The 18,543-nt window shown below is 37.6% G+C and overlaps 1 protein-coding gene across 2 annotated transcripts in view; it reads left to right on the forward strand.

The window, feature by feature from the left end:
* PAPSS1 (3'-phosphoadenosine 5'-phosphosulfate synthase 1) overlaps window positions 1-12,330 on the forward strand; it is a 38,864-nt gene extending 26,534 nt beyond the window's left edge. For both annotated transcript variants that reach the window (XM_085578113.1, XM_021525500.3), the window contains exons 10-12: window positions 1,119-1,387; window positions 3,168-3,397; window positions 11,295-12,330. In XM_085578113.1, the coding sequence (XP_085434239.1) occupies window positions 1,119-1,387; window positions 3,168-3,397; window positions 11,295-11,433 (638 nt within the window). In that variant the 3' untranslated portion in view covers window positions 11,434-12,330. The remainder of the gene's footprint in view (window positions 1-1,118; window positions 1,388-3,167; window positions 3,398-11,294) is intronic.
* Window positions 12,331-18,543: the final 6,213 nt, after the last annotated feature.

The raw sequence follows: 18,543 nt of genomic DNA on the forward strand, positions 1-18,543 counted from the left end.
ATTGCCTAAATACATAACACAAGCTGGTAGTGCCTGAACTTTATCTTTCCATGTACCGTAGACATGTGAGACATGTAGGTAGTGCAAGAAAAGATAATGTTAAAATGTGATTCAAAGATCATGTTTGACCAAAACCATAGAGATATGGTTGAATGCTGAGCTTTCATGCTCTACTATTTTTAAGTCTGTTACATGCTGCTTCTGGGGAACAAGGCTTATGAAAGTAGTGCAGGTAGGCTGGTGCCAAGTTTCTTTCCAGCACACGAAATAAACCAGTTTTTTTCACTAAAGTGGCTGGGTTAGGCAGATAAGTAAGAGGCTGAAGAATGTCATAAAGTAGAGAACAAACATGCTGGCAGGCAGCTGCACTTGTAAATGTGAGGAGAGAGATTAACATTGAGAATGCAAAGCACAACTGGTCCTGAGCTCCTGTTGTTCTGTGTGGTAGGTTCTATATAGGAGCTGTAGGTCTGCAATATCAGTCTTTTGGCTAACTCCTAAACACATATATTTGAGATCTAAAAAAATCCCTGTTCTCTAGGTTTCATTGGTTCCATATTGGAAAATCTCTCATTACAGTGATTTTGCTGTCTTGCAGGGCACTTTAGTTCATCTGAATTTGCATGAGAGAGAAATCCTGGTTGTGGCAGGATTTTTCATTGAAGTTTTTGTAATACTCTGGAATAGCAGTTAGGCTTGCTCTGTTCTTACCATGCTTAAAATCTACCAAACTAAGGTGAAGAATACTTAGTAAGGAACATTAAATCCCCTTTTATTAGTTTTGTTCCAAACAGGTCCATTTGTTCTCTTGATGGTATATTTAGCCTTTAATATAAGTAGAATAGTATTATTTCCTATTAGAATATAATACCTTTATGCAATGAGGGTATTATGAGTGAAAAATCCAGATAGAAGTTTATAGCTCTTGGAGAAACTAGAATAATTCAGAAGTTGTGGAAGCAGATTTTTTTTTTTTGGTGCGGTTGTTTTTTATTAGTTTTGCTTATTAAGTACAGTGATTTTGTAATAATATACTGAAGATTTTTCTGTGGCTGTACAACTACTGATAAAATAACTTGCTTTCCTTATATCTTTTATTTTGTTTTTTTCCTCCACAGATGCTGTGTTTGCATTCCAGTTACGCAACCCGGTGCACAACGGGCACGCTCTTTTAATGCAGGATACTCATAAGCAGCTTCTGGAACGTGGCTACCGGCGCCCAGTTTTGCTCTTGCACCCCCTTGGAGGCTGGACAAAGGAGGATGATGTTCCTCTTATGTGGCGCATGAAGCAGCATGCCGCGGTACTGGAGGAGGGAATCCTGAACCCAGAAACAACAGTGGTAGCTATATTCCCTTCCCCCATGATGTATGCAGGACCAACTGAGGTAAATACATCAAGAGTTTAAAGTAAATCAAAATCCTTTTGACAGTGGACTAAAATATTTTGTGCTACATCTGACGTTTGTGTGTTGTATTGTTTTAATGGAGGGAGAGAGGAGACTAATTTTGCTTGGGAATGCAGATTATCAAGTCTCTGTCACCAAAAAAACATTCTCTTCTGAAAAAACTTCCATATTGGAGGATTTTGCTGGAAATGGTGGGAGAAAATATTGTTTATAGTTTCTTTCTTTACAGTTACAAGGATATGATAATAATTTAATCTTTCCTCCTTTTTTAATGGTCTTTTTCAGAAGGAGTGATAAGATCAGTTAACATACTGAGTGATTGTCCTGAATGTTAAAATACTTCAGTTTTATGATTGTTAAGCAAGAAGCTTGCATGTTGGAGGGGCATTCACATATTAAAAAAAAAGCATTCTGTTTATTTTTTGGCAAACTTAATTCAGAGAGAATTGTTTCAAGGCTTTTTATGACATAACTATTTGGCAACACTTTATTTAGGGTGCAGGTCTTGGGTTGGAGTCCCTAGAGGTTTGTGGGAGGCAGTAGAAAGAATAAATGTTCTCAGTTGAGGACAGTTCCTTGAGGGGATATTGATTCTCCATCTCATTCTTTTTTTTTTTTTAAATTTTATTTTTTTATTTTTTTCCCCCCTCCTTGTTTGCCTCCACCTTGACTCACAGGAAGTTCAAGTTCTGACCAGGCTCCAAGGTTGACTCTGGGGTAGCTTTTTTCATAGATAGGCGATCTATGAAGTTAAATTTGGCAGATGCCACTTATTTTCTGCTGGCCAGTGGACTGGTCAAACAGAGCTTTCACTGCCTTTCAGTCCAGAGAAAAAACTGCAGTCCAGATCTAGCTGAGGCATGTGAGTGAGTTCATGTGGGGAATCTTCTGCTGCTCTCCACAAGCCTTTTGTGAGAATTAACAGAAATCTTCTACCTCATTCCTGTATGTGTGAGGAGGAACAAAATCACTTTCCTTATTCTGAACAGATACAATTTTTCTCCTTACCTATTTTTTCTCCTCCTATGACCTATGAGGTCATTTCCAGTGACCACAGAGTACGGCCTGACAGTAATGTTTGTTCAAGTAATAAGAGAGAGTCTTTCTTTAATAATTTTCCATAGGTTATTTAAAAGTCATTGGTACTAGATCTGTTTCTGTAGCACAAGTGCTTTACAGAAGAACATGCATGCTGGTAATATATTTACCTACAGGTTATCTATCCAGTCTGTAAAAATCCTAATGGACAAGTTTAATAAGTATCAGTTTAGCATTTTTTTTGTGTTTTTAGCATTCCTGAAAATGCCTTGGAAGAAGCAGTTCTGTAAGGCAAAGCTGTATCAAAATGCAATAAATTCACTTGCTTAGGAAAGTTAATCTATTACAAGCATTCATGTGCAGTGTGCATGTATTTTGTGTCCTTTGGGTCTTAATGTTCGTGCAGACAAACTCTTAGTTCTGCCTTGAACGACATCCTTGCCACATGTACAAGTCAAAAATACTGAACATGGGTGGTTTTTTGTTTGAATGTGTAGATGGTGCTGAAGTAACTTTCTGAGTACCTACTGTGCAGATAAAATATTTTAGCTGTAAGTTTTATGATGTTCGACTTAACTGGTTCTTTATTATGTTGTGACTCCACAGCAAAAGTCACATCTGGCTAAGGAGAGCATAATAGCTACAGAGTGCATTCCCATTTTGAGGGCTGAAGTTTTGGAGCATTTTCTTCTGTTAATTGTTTTTCCTGTCTCTGTTTCAGGTTCAGTGGCACTGCAGATCCCGGATGGTTGCAGGAGCTAACTTCTACATTGTAGGGCGAGATCCCGCAGGGATGCCCCACCCTGACACTGGGAAAGATCTGTATGAACCAACCCACGGTGCCAAAGTGCTCACAATGGCTCCAGGCCTCCGAGCACTGGAAATTGTACCCTTCAGGGTTGCAGCCTATAATAAAAAAAAGAAGTGCATGGATTATTATGACTCTGATCAGTAAGTTGTATTTTTATTTTAGAAAAATGTTGAACAATAGCTGCCTCTTACCCCGACTACGTTAAAAAAATGTTTATAATTAAATTAATATTGCTCAAATAGGACAGTGTTTAGATAGGTTTTAGATCAATGTAGCTTTTAGACAAATGTAGCTTGAATTCAGCATGATTTGGTTCACAGTGCAACTACCTGACCTAACTAGCTGCCATGTGAAGACTCTCCAAATTCTGAGATTTCTCTGGTTCTGGAACATAATGGCACAGATTGGTAAATCCAGAGAAAGATGTTATTTTTTCTGCTGCTTTGTCTTTCTAAATAAGCTTCTCAGGTATCAGGTGTGCATCAGATAGGAGGGAAGAAATGCAGGTAGATTGTGAAGCTTGGAAAAGAAAGTGGACAAGTTGGGGTGACAAATAGCTATTTATTTTCTGTTAGTAATAAAGCATAATGATGCCCTAAGAATATTATATGTCCCAGGGGTTTCAGCTGTTTTTGATTTTTTTAATCCAATAACAGAACAGTTCATTTCACCTTATGTATGCATATTTCAATGTTATTTTTCCCTTGTGTGGGATAGCAGTGTCCAAAACTTAGTGTATGTGTTGCTCTGATGACAATGAATGATACTGGGAAGATGACTTGTCGTTTTAATTTAATCCTCTTTATTCAGATTATTGAAGTGTACTTTTGGTTTACATCAAACTGCAGCTGAAGTTGGTAATGAAATGTAAACTTCTCTGGGCAACCTGTTCCATTGCTTCACCACCTTCACAGGAATGAGTTTCTTCCTAATATCTAGTTTGAACCTACATTCTTTCACTTTGAAGTCATTCCTCCTTTTCCTATCACTACAGGCCCTTGCAAAAGTTCCTCTCCAGCTCTCTTATAACTTCCTTTAGGAACACGAAGGTCTCCCTGGAGCCTTCTCTTCTACAGACTAAACAGCTCCAACACTCAGCCTGTCTGCAGAGGAGAGGTGCTCCAGCTCTCTAATCAAATTTTTTGCCCTCCTCTGGACTCATTCCATCAGATCCATGGACTTTCTGTGTTGAGGTCCTTAGGTTTGGATGCAGTACTCTAGGTGGGCTGTCACAAGAGTGGGGTAGAGGGGAAGAATCAACTTCCTGGACCTGCTGGTCATGCTTCAATACAGAAAGATCAAAGTGAAGTAGTTTTATTGTTGTGTCAATTCTTACTTAATTAGCATAGTAAGGGAGTAGCAATGTGACAGGCCAAAATTCAGAATATTGATTCTCTGATCATTGATAGTGGGATGGATGTGATTTGAATCAAGGTGAGTAAAATTATGCCTCTGTCATTACCATAGCAAATGATTTAAAAAAACCCCAAACAACTCTTTGAGATTTTTTTAATGAAAAGCAGCGGGAACAGATTTTCCCTTCTGCCACAGACTACATCCTGTGCACCCTTTTATCCTTTTACTGTGTCTATGAGGCCTTGGTTTTGGGCACTTTTTTCCCTGGTTCTGTAACTGTCATGAAAAAAAGCCATGCTGCCACTAATGTGTAGTTCTGCCCTGGTGCTGTCAGGATGTAAGCCCATTTGTTTTGTCATCCCCTGGTTACTGTTTGTAGATGGATTGGTGTGTGGCAGCTATCCTCTAGATGGCAATGCGGACACGTGCAGGCTCCCATCACTGCTCCTGCCTGCCAGACGGAGCACTGTGGTAGGCTCCAGACAGAGTTAGAGCTTGGGTGGGTGCAGCTGGCTGCCTTTCAAGATAGTCTGTGTAATGCTGAAAATGTGGCAGACTCCTGGACCATGTGGTGTTTGACTCTGTAAGGGGGATGGCAGGGAAGAGAGGATTGCCTGGAAACATGAGATGATCAGTACTGGTGGAAGACCCTTGGATGTTAAATAGTGATGTTTGTGGAAATATTTCCTGAGCTCACTTGGTGAAAAACACAGCATGAAAATGTGGGGAGAAGAATGCATAGAAGCATTACTGTGACTTATTTTAAAGGATAATTTGATATCTCTTGCACCTTTCTCAGTTTTTTGAGGCTTAGACACTTGACAGCCAACTAGACAACTCTAGAATTTACAACACTAATGAATGTGTGGACGGTTATGACAAGGGGGTTTCCCTTGGTCTGAGCTATAGCTGGCCATGTGTCTAAGCTGCTGGGTGTAGTTATTCTTTCTGTGTGTGGTCATATCTTCTGGGGAAGGTGCTTCTAAGAAGCCATTGTAGAGCTCATCTGCTACCTTGAGTGTCTCTGTAATTGGGTGGAGTCACACCCACACCTGGCTTGGCAGCAAAGACATGCAGAGGTTATTGCAGTTGGGCTCTTTGTTGCTATTACCTTTTGACTTCTGAGGGAAGTTCTAACACAAGGATGGTGGTAGATGAATCTTTGGCTCATGGTGAGAGGTTACCAAAAGCTTGGTCCAGCTGCCAGAGGGATATCTGAAAAGCTGTGGCTGCAGAATTAGCAGTGGCAGAGAGCTGCTTTGTTCAACTTTTATGAGAGCAGTGTAATACTTGCTGATAGCATTCCTTGTATGCCTGTGGGGATGGGTGTTCAGAGGCTGGGTCAGCACTGGTCAGCTGCCTACAGTAAGGTGTGTGAGACCTAGCTGTGCCTGAGCTGCTCATGACTTTGCTGGGAAGCACCAAAAAGCTTACAGTGACCCTGCCTCCAAATCAGTACCAAAGGCCTCACTTCTCTGGTGTGCTGTCTGTGATTCCAAGAGGTTGTTGTGCTTAAGGTCCTCTGCTCCCAAAGATGACCACACAAGCACAGTTTTGTGGAGTTGGTATAGAAAGTCGGTTTGTTTCTCACTTCTGTTAGTACCCCCCAGAACATGTGCTGCCCTTGGAGTTTCACTTGACCCGGTACCTGCCTGGGACCAGTCTGGAGACTGCTGACTTGCTATGTCAGGACCTCGTGCTGCTGGTTAACAGTGCTGGGCTGTGGTGCTGTGTGGGAGCTGAAGTCACTTGCCCCCTGTTAGTAAGGAAAGGCAAAAATATCCTTAACTTTTATAAATAGTTTAAATTGTTAAAATAAAGGTTACCCTTTAGAACATTAAGACATATGAACAGCTAATGACTTGGAATTCTATTCATGTTTTACCTCATGAAGCCAGTACAATTTTAAATTGGTTTCTTGGACATCTTAGAATAGGTTTAGCATCTCATGAAACTGAACTTTTGAAACTTATTTTTTGAAAAACAATTTGTCTGAAATGTAGATCTAGGAGAGTGATTTGAGGAATGCATTTAAAGTGATGATAGCAGCCTAGGTAGAGCTAATTTCATTTTCTTTTCCCTTTGGTCAAATTAAGGATAATATGATATAAATAATAAAATAATACAATATAAATGAGGATAAAAGTTTTTGTACTTTTAGATTTCATGAAATTTTTGATCCATAATTGAATATATCAGGATGTGTTTTGGAAAAGTTTGTAGTAAAAGCTCTAGTTATAATGGAGTAATTAAAAATGAACATCTGACCTGGTAGAGTGAAGTGTAAAGAAAACAAGCAAAGAACCAAGAAACCAACAAGTAACTCCACCCCCCTCCCTCCCCCTGCTACATCCCTAAACAGCTTACCCAAGGCTGAAATTCCTTTAGAAAATCAGTTAGTGTGCTTCTTCAGCCAAAAAGGCCTCACAAACAGTTACCACAGACAAGTGTAATTTGGGATTAGTGGCTTAATAATAGAAGCTGGTTTTGTGAGCAGAGATTCCCAATTCTTTATGGAAGATCAGTCCTATAAAATGCAGCCACAGACTGCTGCTGAGAAAAAAACTCAATTAAGGAAGGAAATTAGTCTGGCAATTAAAAAAGCCACAGCAGTGTCTGGAATTAAATTACTTTTTTTTTTTTTTTCTCCCTGAAAGAAAACCAAAGAGAGCGTTTTGGCTGAAAGAAACCCTTAAGTAAGGTGACTGGAGCAGATTGTTCCTGCTATCTATAAAATGTAAATGGAGCATGGGTGTCTGTGAAGAATATAGATTTTAACTTTATATCTTTTTTTTTCCCAGGACCTGTAATATGGTTGCCATTACTGCTTTGATACTATAAAATCATACTTATAGGAGAGCTGCTCCAACTAAATACATACTGTTCTGAAGTTTGTTTTTTAAAGTGGTAGTAAGGCTGAGATAAGCATACTTGACTGTTCTCCTTAATTTAGTTATGTGAAATATGTTTTTTTAATTACCATTAGTACATAATGTAGGATACATTGAAATTCTGCATCTGGAGACTTAAACCCTCCTGCCAGTCAGAAAGGAAGCAGGAAAGGATTTGCTTTGCATATGTTGATATTAATCACAATATTGTGTTCTAATTTCACAAACAGTTTGTTCCTGGCTGGTTGGGATTTGAAACTAGCTGGCACTAGCTGGTTCATTCAGCATCATGGGACATGCATTCCCAAGGCATAATGTAGAATTCCTGTAAGAGTTAATGGTGTAAGTCATGACTTGATGCTGCAAAGGCAAGTTTAAATTCAGAGAAAGTCTTTCTAGAAAGGGTTTTTAGGTTAGAAGTGGACCCCAGATAAGTAGGCTGTGAATTGTCCCAAAATCAGTCTACTAGCTGAGTGGAATATCACAGTAGTTTTGAAGACAGACCAGGGTGAATAAGTAATGTTATTGTTTTATTTCCCTATTGTTCTATTTGCCTAAAAAAAATAAAGGCAAACCTGTGAATGAATGGTCTGTACTTTTATCATGAGTCTTGTATTTAAGAGTCATTCTTTAAGACCTTGAGAGCACCAGACATTCTCCACAGAGAATGGGAATTCCTAGAAGATCATTTGCACAGTGCTATATACCTGAGAGGAGGTCGGGGTTCCCAAGATTACAACTGATCTTTAGTGCTTCCAGGTGAAAAATCTACTGTGTAATGTGGTCTATACTTAGATTAAATTTGTAGGGAATAATGCTGAAGCAGAAGAAATGTTTTCTGCAGTTACTGTGTCAATGCACTATATTGACACCTCAGAGGTACAGCACAGGAGGATTCCTGTAGGTCTGTTTCACTTCCTACTTGCAAACTAATGTCCTCCTTGTTTTGTCACAGGACCTGTAGGGTCTCTGAAATCCCTGTCCTCCGTAAGTAAGAAAATTTCACAGTGTGTGTAGGTATGGTTTCTTCCACACTGTGAGTGTAGTAGACTTCTAGGATGCTATGCCACAGAGCAAATACCAGTCCTCAGTGTGAAATGTTCCAGGCCTGTTTTTCTGTTGACAAATTTTTGTTGTGGTTTTATTACTGCCTTCTTTCCTCTTTCTTTTTAGAGAATGCTTTTAATTGCAGTGGCACAAAGTATTGTGTTAATACCAGTCAAACTCAATTGGCAGGCAAAGGTCAAATCAATGTTACAAGTATTTAGTAGCATCCAGTGTGGCTAAAAGAAAGCTGATTCCAGCAGCTACTGAGTAAAATTTTCAAAGGCACTTAAATGCCATACTCAGAAAAGACTTGTAGTAAGTTTCATTGAGGGTCATTTCAAATCTGACAGGAATGGAATTTGAATGGCTTTGGCATTTGAATTTTACAGCATCTTTAATAGTCAAATGTTTCCCCTCTCATCTTCTACTCAAGTCCACCTTATACAGAGGACTTTAATGTCCTCAGAATTCACTATGAGTGAAATCACTTGGTGACTTCTTTTACTATCTCCTTCTACTAAAGCAAATCACTCATACTGATGTGTTTTATTTCAAAATGCTTGTGAGTCACATCACACCATAGTGATCACAGTACTGATAAGGTTTTTCTCCTTAGCAGGAATCTCAGTTTCTGAAATTTTATTGAAATTTGTAAATGTAGTATTTTTTTTAAAAGACAAAAAAAAATATTATCTTGTGTATGTATTGCCAAGGCTCCATTTGAGTTACTTTAGCAATAACAAATTTAAGTAATTTTCTTAAAAGAAAAACCCTGTCAAAATAGACCTTCAGGATAATGTGAGGACACCATTAGTACTTTTAAAATTTTTAATAGTATTTTGGAAACATTTCTAGAAATGACATGCTGAATGTATTATGTTTCTGATATGATTCTCACTCACTTTTTTTCTTTCATTTTTAAAATAATTTCTGTAGATCTCCTTAGCTTCATATTTCTTCCTTGGTATCTCTGCTTCTTAGTTGTTTTCTGTGCAACTAGGGATAAGAAGCAGCTAAAGGAGTTGTATGTGCTATTGAAGGAAACTTCCATGACATATCTAAATGTAGTAGCTTGGTAGCATTCTTCCACTTGTAGGGTATGGGACAAAGTTGATTGCTTTTCTTAAGAAAAAAGGGAGAATAAAGCACCTTTTTTTAAATGCTCCAGCTTTTGTGTAGAGAAAACACACATGGAGAAACTTCATAGTGTTTGCTTTACTCTTCTTTTCCTGATCATCTGAAGACTTGGTATTTTTTTTGACATAATTAATCAGATTTATCTCTTCCCCACTTATATTTTATATAAATAGTTCTTTGCAAAGAACTCAAGTTAACTTCAGGCAGTGTTAGTGAACAGCAGAGATCTTTCTGGTAAAGAATAACATTTTCAGATGTTATAAATAGCAGTGCCAACTTTTTCTCCCATGGAGCTGCATCAAGTTTAAATTTTCATTTTTATTTAATTTATATTTTGCTGGACTAAAGCACAGTAGGGTTTTTTTGTTACACTTCAGGAACCCACAGTCCCCAATTGCAACAAGAAAAGAGCATGTATAACTGTGCTGGTGTGTAAATATATACAGTCCAAATCAAAAAGTTATGGGGCTAGTGTTGTGAAAGGGAACTGAGGAACGCTTTCTGCATCCTGCTGACTTCCATACCCTACTGAGCATAGACCTGCACTTAGAGCCAAGTTTTGCCCTCTGATGTGCACTCTTGGCTCCTGTTTCTGTCTAAGGCATGTACATCTGAGATCAATACTTGGTTTTTATTTCAAACAGACAAGTAAAGAATGAGTAATGCATACATGTTGCAAATTGAGTGAATGCATAAGTAAAATTACATATTTAATTTAGAAATACATAATTTTTTTCCTTGGAACATTTGATAGAACTCTGGCATTCTTGTCTTGCTTTTACCATTTCAGTCCTGTGAGGAATAGTTTAATTTGTGGGGCTTTTGCTGCTTATGACCACATACCTGAGAAATTAATAATTTAGATTCTAATGTTACCAATGTAAACAATCCTGATCTGTGTTCAGTTTTGCATTTGTCCAACTGAATTTTGTTTTTTAGGAGAAAGGTGTCTTTAGGGGAAGGTATTTTTATTATTCCATTGCTTTTCTCTTTCTTTTGAATTGTATATGCCATGTTATTGATATGCATAAATATTATATGTGTGCTTAGGTCTTGCAATGGCACAGCTGGGAAGCTTGCCTCTAGATTCTGAGCTTTTACTTTCTCTGTTCTCCAAACAGTCCTTCACTAAGATGTTATACAAAATTTTTTAGCACATTCTCTAGTGGCACTGAAATTACTTTCTTGAACCAGCATGGGAACATTCAACCAGCTGGTCTCCTGCCCTGGCAAGGATGGCTGCTGTTGCCTTGGCAGAGGGCTCAGACAGTAGGTAGAGTAGGTGGTTCTCCTTCAACAGGAGTTTGTTTCCTCACAGAGAGCAAGCCAGGCTCAATGGAAGCACAGACTGAATTCAGTCCACAGGGGTTCAGTTGTACCATGCTGCTAAAACCTCAGGAGTTACCAAAGCTGAATATTTTAGAGGATGTATATTCCTGAGATTTACTGCCATCTTGGCCTTGAAATGACAGCTTCTATACAGTATTATACTCCCAAGAAAAAATGTATGAAGTATCAAGAATGTACAAGGAGAAAGAGCAACTTTGCCTGCTTTTAAACTATCTTCTTTTTTCCCTCCCTTTTCCTCCCCCCACTACTCTCTCAGCCATGAAGACTTTGATTTTATATCGGGGACCCGCATGCGCAGGCTGGCTCGAGAAGGACAAAACCCACCAGAAGGCTTCATGGCTCCCAAGGCTTGGACTGTGCTGACAGAATACTACAAATCCTTGGAGAAGGCTTAGGCCTCTTATTAACTGCAGATCAACCTTTGACGCCTGATTTATTTACGAGAAGGGGACCACACAGTCACCATTCATGTTGCTTTGTTGTGGTGTCTGTCAGGAAGTTCTCTGAAAACAGACTCTTTCTTCCTAACTTAGCATCATTCTTTGCCTGCCCTTATGGGTTCCATTATGTCCTGGCACCTAACTAGCTGCTGGTTTTAATGTCTTCTCTTTTATTACAGTTAATATGCTTGCAGTAGAATTTTTAACTCCTGTATTTTTTTTTATATTTTACTGCCTCTGTCCTGAGTTCTGCAGCTGTTAAATAGATGCAGCTTTTTCATATTTTATTTAAGCTGCTGGGTAGTGTCTGATTTTTGTAGTTTGTAGGAGAAAATGTAAGAGTTAATCCCTTAACTATGGATAGATTATCTATAAATCAAAAAAGTGAAGAATGTTTCAAAATATCTGTTAAAGTGTCTTCATCTTTGTCTCATCATTATCATCTCCAGAAGCACTTAAAATTTATTTCTTACTAAATGTAATCAAAGAGCAGAGGGGGTTTTTTATGTAGCATAATTAAAATTTTGCTTTCTTTGTTTAATTTCGGAGTTCATTGAGTTGTAAGTTGATTCTCCTCTGCTGTGGACCTGTAAAGATGGCCAAATAATGAATAAAAGAAAATATCTAGTTTTTACTTTGAATTGTTAACAAATTCATGTATTGTTTTTGTATATGCTTGCTGCCATAGGTGTCAGTTGGGTATGTTTTATTTCATTTGATGTAACTTACTGTTTTTTTGTTCCAGATATACTTAATCAACCTACTACAACTTTTTTAAAAGCATGATAGCCCAAACTTAATTTTATGTTTAATTATTGCAAGAAAAATAAAGAAAATCCTTAGATTTTGGCATTTCCTGTGGTAAAAATTCTTTGTTCAGATATTAATTTTCTGTCTGTTTTTCTAGGTCTCCAAAGAGTAATCTTGTGAGCCAGCTTTGCTTGCTTTAAAGACAAAGCACATGTACTTTTAGGATTCTTCAAAAATCCTGAAGAAACATAAGAAATGAAAAGTAAAACACTTTTTCATGTGTAAAGTAACACTGACCAATATATTGGTGTGTTTTCAAGCACATGCAGGTAATCAGTGGAGTAGTCATAACCTCTCTTAGCTAGAAACCACTTTATATCCTTGTCACAGAAACTTACTTTTTTCTTGTTAAACAGTGTATATAGGAAGAACCAGCTCAAAATTGTTGTTAGAATGTCAACACTGAATGCAGCATGTGTTCATCTAGATTTTTTTTTTTGATGCCAGGAAGGTTGTGATGAGGGGATCTGTGTAATGAATGGGATGAATGCTACTTGCGGTTGTTGTTTACTTGTTTGCAGTAGCATTTAAGACAAATTTTTTGAGACTGACTTCCTCTTTTCTTCGTCTGTCTCTGAAGGGATGTAGAATGTATTTTTTAGTGGAATTCTTTCCTGTGCAAGACAGTAAGGTGGAATTTGGAAAAAAATGAGGGGCTTGTTTCTCAGCACACCGCAACAATTGCTTGAGACTGTTTTGGAAGTGTCAAGCTTATTTCTTTGGAATCACTGAACAGATTTTCTTGAAACTTGGCTTTCTTTTTAGGTTGTATCAATATATAGGATGTATAAAATCCAGAAGAAAGAATCTGTTCATCCATGTGCAGCTGTTCATGCAAAACTTCAGGTTTAACAATGAAAGTGAACTAAAGTTGTCAGCTGCTAAAATGGAATTATCTGTTGGAAGCTGCAGCTTGGACTCTTTGCTGTCAGGTTTGATTCTTTTGCTAGATATGATGAAAGATAATATTTTGACAGAATAGCAAACACAGGTGAATGTCTACAGAAATTGTTTTTAAAATGCTATATGAAGCCTAGAAAATAAATGGGAGTGATGAATGTGAATTTGAATCATCCTGTGAAGTGAACTTAGAAGCAGGAATGCCTTCAAGCAGATTAATACACTGATAACAAGAAGATCTAGCTTTCTAGAAGTAACCCATGTTGTTGTTATAGTGCTTCTGCAAAGCATTTATTGGAGGGCTCTGTATTAAAGAAGCTGCAGTCTTTTGTGAACTTAAAGACACAGCATTCCCAGCATAATGCTAATTGTGAACAGGAATATCTAATTGATTGTAGGCAGGAATTGCTCTATACAACAATATTTTTCTGTATTTTATGAGTTTTCATTGTAGAGTTCAAATTTTTCCTCCTGTCTGCAGCTTCCTTATTTAAGGAAGCCATACTTACAAGAAAGGGCTATCCTACCAAAAATTATTCTTCTGCCAGTGTAGCAGCCACAGGGCATGCAAGGCCTCCCTGGTGGTCACTTGCATAAGAAATGCCCAGTCATGATGACTGCACCAAGAGACCCCTTCTGCCTTTGGAACCTCATTATTTCTCTGTAAGACCATAGGTCATTTCACTTCAACCCTTGCTATTGGACAACTTCCAACACCCCTGTACCCTATGTAAAACCCCCATTTCTGCCCGTTTCAGCAGAAGAGCTGTCACTGAAACCCTTCGCAGGAGCTGCCAATAAAGATACGTCTGTGGAACCTCACACAGCCTTCCCCTCTCTCATCCCTGCATCTGCCTAGGCACTTAGCAAGCAAGGAGCTGAAATCATCAAAGAGCTGATCTCACTTAAGAGCTGAGCTACTTGCTAAGATTTCCCGTGGCTGGGAGCCTGCCTGGGACACCTGGACAGGTTGCGGTTAGTGGGACATCGCTATCCGGGTCACCTACGGCAGCTGGGGTGGGATGGACCCTGGGACCCCAGGTTGTAAGATGCCAGTGTCTCTCTTTGGCTTTTCCCTGCCTTGTCTTACCATTATCAGTGGACAAGTCCTAACACTGCTTTCAAGAGCAGGCTCAGCTTCATTATGGTTGCTATGGCATTTGAGATGCCTCTGAGACAGCAGCTGGGGTTCTCCAGAGGCAGCAGCAGGACTAATGAGGTGAGGCTTGTTTCACCAAACAAGTGCCTTCCCACCTGCACCAAAGAGCAGTGACCTCAGGACATGTGATGCAACAGAAATGATGTGATCCATGGATCACTGTGTGATCTCACATGAGGATAGGACTTATCCTCAGGATTACATTTGATCAATGTAAGCAGGACCTAGTTTTTCAGCTGGAAAAATAAAAAGCTACATTGTCTTACTTCTTAATTTCCTAAAACAATATTTTTTTTTTAACTTGAAAAATAATGATATATATGGGAATCAGGAATCTAAGCAGTTGTATAGGTGTGTTGTTACAAAGAGCAACAAAATCAAACTTCCAAGCATGTCATCTTTCTAAAGGTTATTTAGTAGTCAAGAGGACTTTTACTCTGTTCATTAAGATGAGAAATGTCAAAAAGTGTTCCCCCTGCTTCATATTTTATACCTCTATATTGATTTACCTTATAAATGGTTCTTTACCTGTTGCTGTTGTACAGGATATTTATGGCAATTATCCTGTACTTTTTGTACAGTCTTGAGATGATTATTCTCTTCCAGAGTATCATTCAGGATGTATTGGGCATGTGAAAGTAGTAACACTCTTGATCCGTATGGCTGATACAAACACAGTCAGCTTTTCAAATTACAAGATGAACAAGGCTGAGATGGAGATTACCAAACCCTAAACTTTAAAATAAATTGTACAAAATTGCTGCATCTCCTAGATGAAGTAAGTCCTGCAGTACCCATAAGCAACCTAAGAAAATGGAAAATTTTTCTAAAGGACCTCTTAGCTGAGAATTCATTTTTTTCCTTTGCAAGTTCTTTTATGCAATTTTTTGACTAACATGAATATTCAGGGTAAGTTTTCACATAAAGATATACAGGTTGTGATGTAAAAATAGTAGATAAATGCTGAGGATGCTGACTTCTCTCTGATTTTTTTTCTTTAAATAGGGAATCTGAGCACTAGCAATTCAGTAGTGCATCAGAGATGCAAAATAAAGAATGCAGACTGGTTCCCAGGTTCTTTTTCAGATGCTGTTTGGAGCTAATCAAGCTTCTATATCTGGAATAATGCAGTAGAAATCAGGAGGGAAAAAAAATGTCAGGCTGGCCTGACATAGTGGTTGTGAAAATATACAAGACCTGTGTAGTCAATACTGTAATTTTTCTGAATTTGACCTTCTCTTGCATTTCATATTTCCTTAATTTTAAAAAGTTTAATAAGTGGGTCATTAAAAGCATTAAACATCCTGTCTTTCCATGCTAGAAAAAGAAGAAAAATTACTTTGAGCATCCTAAACAAATATTAATGGTGTAGTCCAGATTATTTTCCCTTCACAACAGTTTAAATGTGCTAACCAGCATATTACAGCTTTTCCCTGTAAATGTTGACAACTTCAATAAGTGTGTGTGTGTGACTTTCAACATTCCTTTTATCTCTAGTCATGAACCTTATAGTTACCATCCTAGGAATTGTAGGAACATAGAAAAAAACCTCTCATCTCTGCTTCCCTTTAAGTCAGAAGATCTGTTACTTCATCTGTGGCACTATCTCCAAAGACAGGGAAAGGTAAAACTAATCCTTCACTTAGTATGGGAAAATTGATAGGGAAAAAAGAAGATGGAAACTGGATCTTCATCTAACTTTGCATGTATGTCTATAGGAATGAGATTTAGAATGTTTGTAAGAAATGTGTGGAGATGGTATTCTGCTCAAATCTAACATAGAATCCCTTCCCCATCACCTGTAAAAAGGCAGGGACATCAACCTGGAGTGAGTTGGCCAAATTAAACACTGCAATGAAAGCAACTGATAGCTCAGAATAAGTATTTTGTTTGTCTTATTGGTCTTCGAAACTTTGAAATCAAAATTCTTGATTTAAATGCTATTAAAGAGAAGAGTGGCTATGGTCCCAATTTTTTTTTTTAATGCTTAGTTTTTTAAAGAGGCAGCTGAGAAGCTAGACTGCTAAGGGGAAATTTAAAGCCTTCAATGGCCAATTTTATGTATATGAGAGTTTCTTGACAGCAGCCAAACAAGTGCCAGGTAAACATGTGATTTAAATGGTGACTCAGCAGAGGTTTCTGCTCATTTGTGTTGTTTTTACCTTGAAGACAGCCTGAGGGCTGGAATACCAGTGCCTCTTTTAAATTAGCTTTTTCATTCACAAAAAACCTTTTTGATTATGAATATAGCTGGATTTTTACTAGGCTTTTGAAGTGTCCATTGAAGGGGTTTATTTGTTTCTCCTTCAAGCTCTGTGTCTGTTCTTGTGGAATTAATTTTTTTTACCTGTATCCCTTTTCATTATTTAGTCTTTATTAAAATCACTTTTTTTCTTCTCTATGGAGGTTATATATGCTCATGAGCCAGAATCATGCATTCAGTATTTCCAGAACTGTTTGCCCTAGAAACCTCATCTTGATATAATTTTGAAGTTGAGGGGGAAAGGCAACTACACTGAAAGTTAGAAAACACAACTTTAAAGCCACATCTGGAATTCTTAGACTGTTAGTGGCTCCAACTTTAAACAGAGAGTACAGAGATTTTATATGCCATAAAACTCAAGAAGCCTTGGATCCAGTATAAGAGTAACCACCCGACTGTCATGTTAAAATCCATCTACACAATGCTTTGAAGAGTGATACCTGTCTACGTGTAAAATGAGGAAAAAATATCTGTTTCAGTATAAACTTTACTGGGCTGGAAATAGTGCCCAAATCTTGCTTTTAACCTCTGCAAGCAAAGCTGTTTTTTCTGTGGAGTCCTATGTTCATCACTATAAATTTCATCCTATGAAAGGAATACAAATATTTTGGCCATATCTGTTTATTTTCATCTCATAGCAGCAGTTATGGTGCATGTAAAAAAAAACCCTTTCAGTCCAAGCTGTGAGTTTTTATCTTTTGCTGAGCACCTGCAGATCTCCAGGCTTTCTACTTAAATTACTTGTGCCTGAATTGTTGTGGTATAAATCAATTATTTTTGTAATGATTGATAGTAAAGTTCATTGCAACAATTGCCGTGAGAAAGACGAGAGACACCAGTATCCATGTGTTAATGTTCACTGAACATTGTTGATACATTTTATTTGTTATAAAACACGGCAGTTTTTCAGGACAAACCTACTCTTAACATGGAAGCATTTCTCTGATTTCAACAGTGCTCCTTAGAGAATGAGAAATTATTTAGGCTTTTGTTTTATTAATTTGATTTCATCGACAGCTTTCTCAAAGACTTAAGTGAAAGCAGAAGAAACTTCTTTACCCTTGAAGATAGGGTTCAAATAGGCTGCCTACTGTAGAATGGAAAACTGTAGTTGATTAGTCAATGGAAGGTTATTTGCAGGATAACCCTCATGTGTTATTGAGTTCTGCCTTTTTATAGTTCATCTACGACCTGTGAAAAACAATATTTAATGATTTCATTCAATTGTTTCCAGACAATGAAGACAATTATGAGCCAAATTCATGTTTAATTTTCCACTAGGAAAAAGTTTAGTGTTATTACTGCATCCTAGTTTAAATATAAACTGTCTGTAAGATAGTGTTGTAGTTATATGAGCAAAAATTTCCTATCATACTATGTGACAGCAGAGCAGTAAACATACCATCAGAGCCAACATCGTAAGTACAGTGCAAAATGCTAAGTATTATTGACACTTCTTCATTAGAGACAGTTATTTATAACTCCTTTGTTTCTAATTTCTTCAAGGAAAAATACTTCCTCTTTCTGAAAACAAAAAATGTGTATTCCTTACTTGGTAGTTAGAGACGCTCAGAATAGCAGTGATTCTTCATAGGTTTTCTGATTTGCTGTGAGTATTTTTGAATACATGGACACTTCTGAGCTCTACCATGAAATGGATTTGGAAATAACATTTAAGTTTTACAGTTTTTCTTAATAATTATTCTTGGCTATTTTGTTTACTGTAGTTTGATAACTTTCCTTTCTGTATGAGTTAGTTGTCTTCTAAACATCAATCTCATGTAGAGATGTACAATCTCATATAGAGAATTTTCATCAACTATTAAAACATTCTCTAACTCTTTACTTTTTCTTATTAGCCTTTAGTTCAAGGATTCATTAGTGTTGTGAGGATTTCTTGTCAAATACTTTATGGGCTGGAGAAAAATATATT

This window comes from Lonchura striata, chromosome 4, assembly GCF_050655825.1.
Source record: "Lonchura striata isolate lonStrDom1 chromosome 4, ASM5065582v1, whole genome shotgun sequence".
NCBI classification, from domain to species: Eukaryota; Metazoa; Chordata; class Aves; order Passeriformes; family Estrildidae; genus Lonchura; species Lonchura striata.